Consider the following 2675-nt stretch of genomic DNA (forward strand, 5'->3'; position numbering starts at 1 on the left):
CATGTACTCAGACCAGTAATATTTGGGGTCACAAGTTTTTGCCATGGATATTTTGTGGGTCAGAAGACAAAAAGTTTGGGAACCACTGGTCCAGAGTATATTGCAGTACTTGTAATGGCAAAGACAGCTGTTTAATTACTTTATCAAACTAAAACCAAATAAAAAATCCTCTTCAATGACAAAGTAAAATCATTTTTTTACAAAGCAATGGCAATTTAAAATATAAACAAATGTAAAATAAGTGATTGTATTAATATTTGTTGACTTTAAAGTGACTGTTCTAATTCAATTCAAAGAAAAGATCATTGAAAAAATACAAGTCAGGGGATGGACACAAAAGGATTTCAAAGATCCAAGGAGTTCTGTCAAATCCATCATCAGGAAATGTAAGAAATATAAAATGTGTAAGAGCAGGACGTCCTCACAAACTGAGTGACTGTGCAAGAAAGGTAGTAAGAGAGACCACCAAGACACTTGTGACCACCCTGAAGGAGCTGCAATCTTGAGCAGATGAGACGGGAGAGACTGTGCATTTAAGATTTTTGTTTTTGAAAACTTTATAACTGCAGTATTACAGTAGATTGGTGAAATATAATAAGGCAGTCTTACTATAATGCAAATGCAGTTTTTGTTCCATTACTAAACATTCACAATGTGTAAATTAAATTTTCTGAGAATCTACATTAACACACAGCAAAATATTATTTCACAAATAGTTTTCAAGCCAACCAWTCAAACTCCTCTTTGATGTCAATGTCTAAAATAACCAGTGCATCACATACACCGCCAAAATTTAAACAGTTAATTTTGCAGACTGTAATGTTTAAAAAATAAAATTGAGTGAAAATAAACAAATACGTTTAGAAATATAATTAAAATTGCTTTCATATACCTTGGAAACAAATGCTTAGATTTGAAAAAGCACTTACTTGTTTGTATCAAGCTGAAGTCTGGTCATTTAGACAAAGTTTAGGAAGAGACATGTAAGAATGGCAGTGGGTCTACAGTTGGCTGACAGCAGATGAGTCTGAATTGCACCTGCAAGTCCTTTCTTCTGAATAAAAATACTGCTGCTCTTGGTTAACAGCAAATGTCATTGCTGGTGAACAGAAGAAATTGCGTCTAGACTTTTTGAGTAATTGAATTTGTAAAAGTCATCATTTTACCCTATAATGTGATATTCAATTTCAGAGAGGGTTGAAATCTACAAAGGGGTCGAACAGCTATGAAATTGCAACCAGAATAGATGAAAGACACACAGAAATGCACACGGTGCCATTAACCCAGCTTCCTATTTCATGTGGCTTCTGGCACTGCTGTTCTCGCCTCAGAGGAAGTTGTCATGTGAGAATATAAACCACAGAGGGCATTGTGTTACAAAGACAGAGTGGGAACACTTTCCGCACTTAGGCTGATATTCTAACAATGCCATGAAAAYGTGTCGGGATTCAAATTTCTTTACAGAAATTCTTAATGTAAAAATTAAATAAATGGCGTGTCATTGTCATCTAAAAAATTGTAGCTAGATTAGCGGAGAGTAGAAAATACTGAATTCATGCTGTCACGAATATTATCAGAATTTAGAAGAAATGCTAACAAAGGGCTGAGGTTTTACAAACACACATTATGTTAAATGCAACGTTGAAGACATAGCAAATCAGAGAAAAAAAGTTGTGGAAAGAATATTTCAGTATTTAGTTTGTAATACATGTACACAAATTGAAAGCTCTATAACAGAAGAAGTCTAATGGCTGGACTATGCAGAACAGAAAGACCGGTGAAACTCAATATCATAAGCGAAACACAGGTTGATTTTGTAGCATAAAACTGTGAAGCTTTTGTTTGAGAAAAGGTGGATGTACTGTATATTATCATATGTTAACAATGTCAATAATACTTTTCTGTTGCAATTTTATTACAATAAATACAAAAAGATAATTAAAAAATCAATTAAAATGGCCTAATTTGCATGTAGTAAGACATCACCGGAAGCCTTTGAATTAAGCTAATACTATATACCACAATATAATTAGAGGACATTTTAACACTAATTAAAACTGGATGTCATCTAAACCCACAGACAAAAAATAAATAAATAAAAAAAAACTAATTTGAATTCATTACTCTATGCATAGCAAATGTGCATTTGATCTTGGCCTTTTATCTCCACACAAGCAAGGGTTTTGTTAAGTTACATGGAAACAAAACACAGAAGGAACATCCGAATAACGATGACTGATAATTAGATTTTATAAAACATATTGTGAATTTATAATTTTTGTCATATATCAAAACTCACCTTTTTGACTGTCAATGACAAAATTGCCTTCTTCATTTCCTGTGGTAATTTTATATGTGATCCCATCTCCATCAGGGTCCTTTGCCAGCACAGTGGCAACAAGTGTGTTAGGGCCTGCATCTTCAGAAACAAAGGTCCGGTATCTGACAACACACATGCAAAGAACAAAACTGTCAACATCTTATTTGTATTATTTTATATATAAATACTACTTATTTTAAGCTATTCCGGGAAATATAAGTATAAATTCATGCTGCAGTTTAAGGTCTTACAAAGGCTAAAGAAACTTAAATTGAAACAAAGAAAAAATACAGATTAGCATTTTGAAAATAAATAAAACCTTCCATTACATATACACAAACCCTCTTTATCACTT

At 32.9% G+C, this 2675-nt stretch overlaps 1 protein-coding gene across 1 annotated transcript in view; it reads right to left on the minus strand.

Annotated features, from left to right (window-relative positions):
* si:ch211-186j3.6 (neural-cadherin) overlaps positions 1–2675 on the minus strand; it is a gene marked incomplete in the record, with an annotated part of 280048 nt that overhangs the window by 143170 nt on the left and 134203 nt on the right. The window contains 1 exon segment of the mRNA XM_014015180.1: positions 2300–2442. Coding sequence (XP_013870634.1) covers positions 2300–2442 — 143 coding nt within the window.

Source organism: Austrofundulus limnaeus, unplaced genomic scaffold (genome assembly GCF_001266775.1).
Source record: "Austrofundulus limnaeus strain Quisiro unplaced genomic scaffold, Austrofundulus_limnaeus-1.0 Scaffold124, whole genome shotgun sequence".
Classification (NCBI taxonomy): Eukaryota; Metazoa; Chordata; class Actinopteri; order Cyprinodontiformes; family Rivulidae; genus Austrofundulus; species Austrofundulus limnaeus.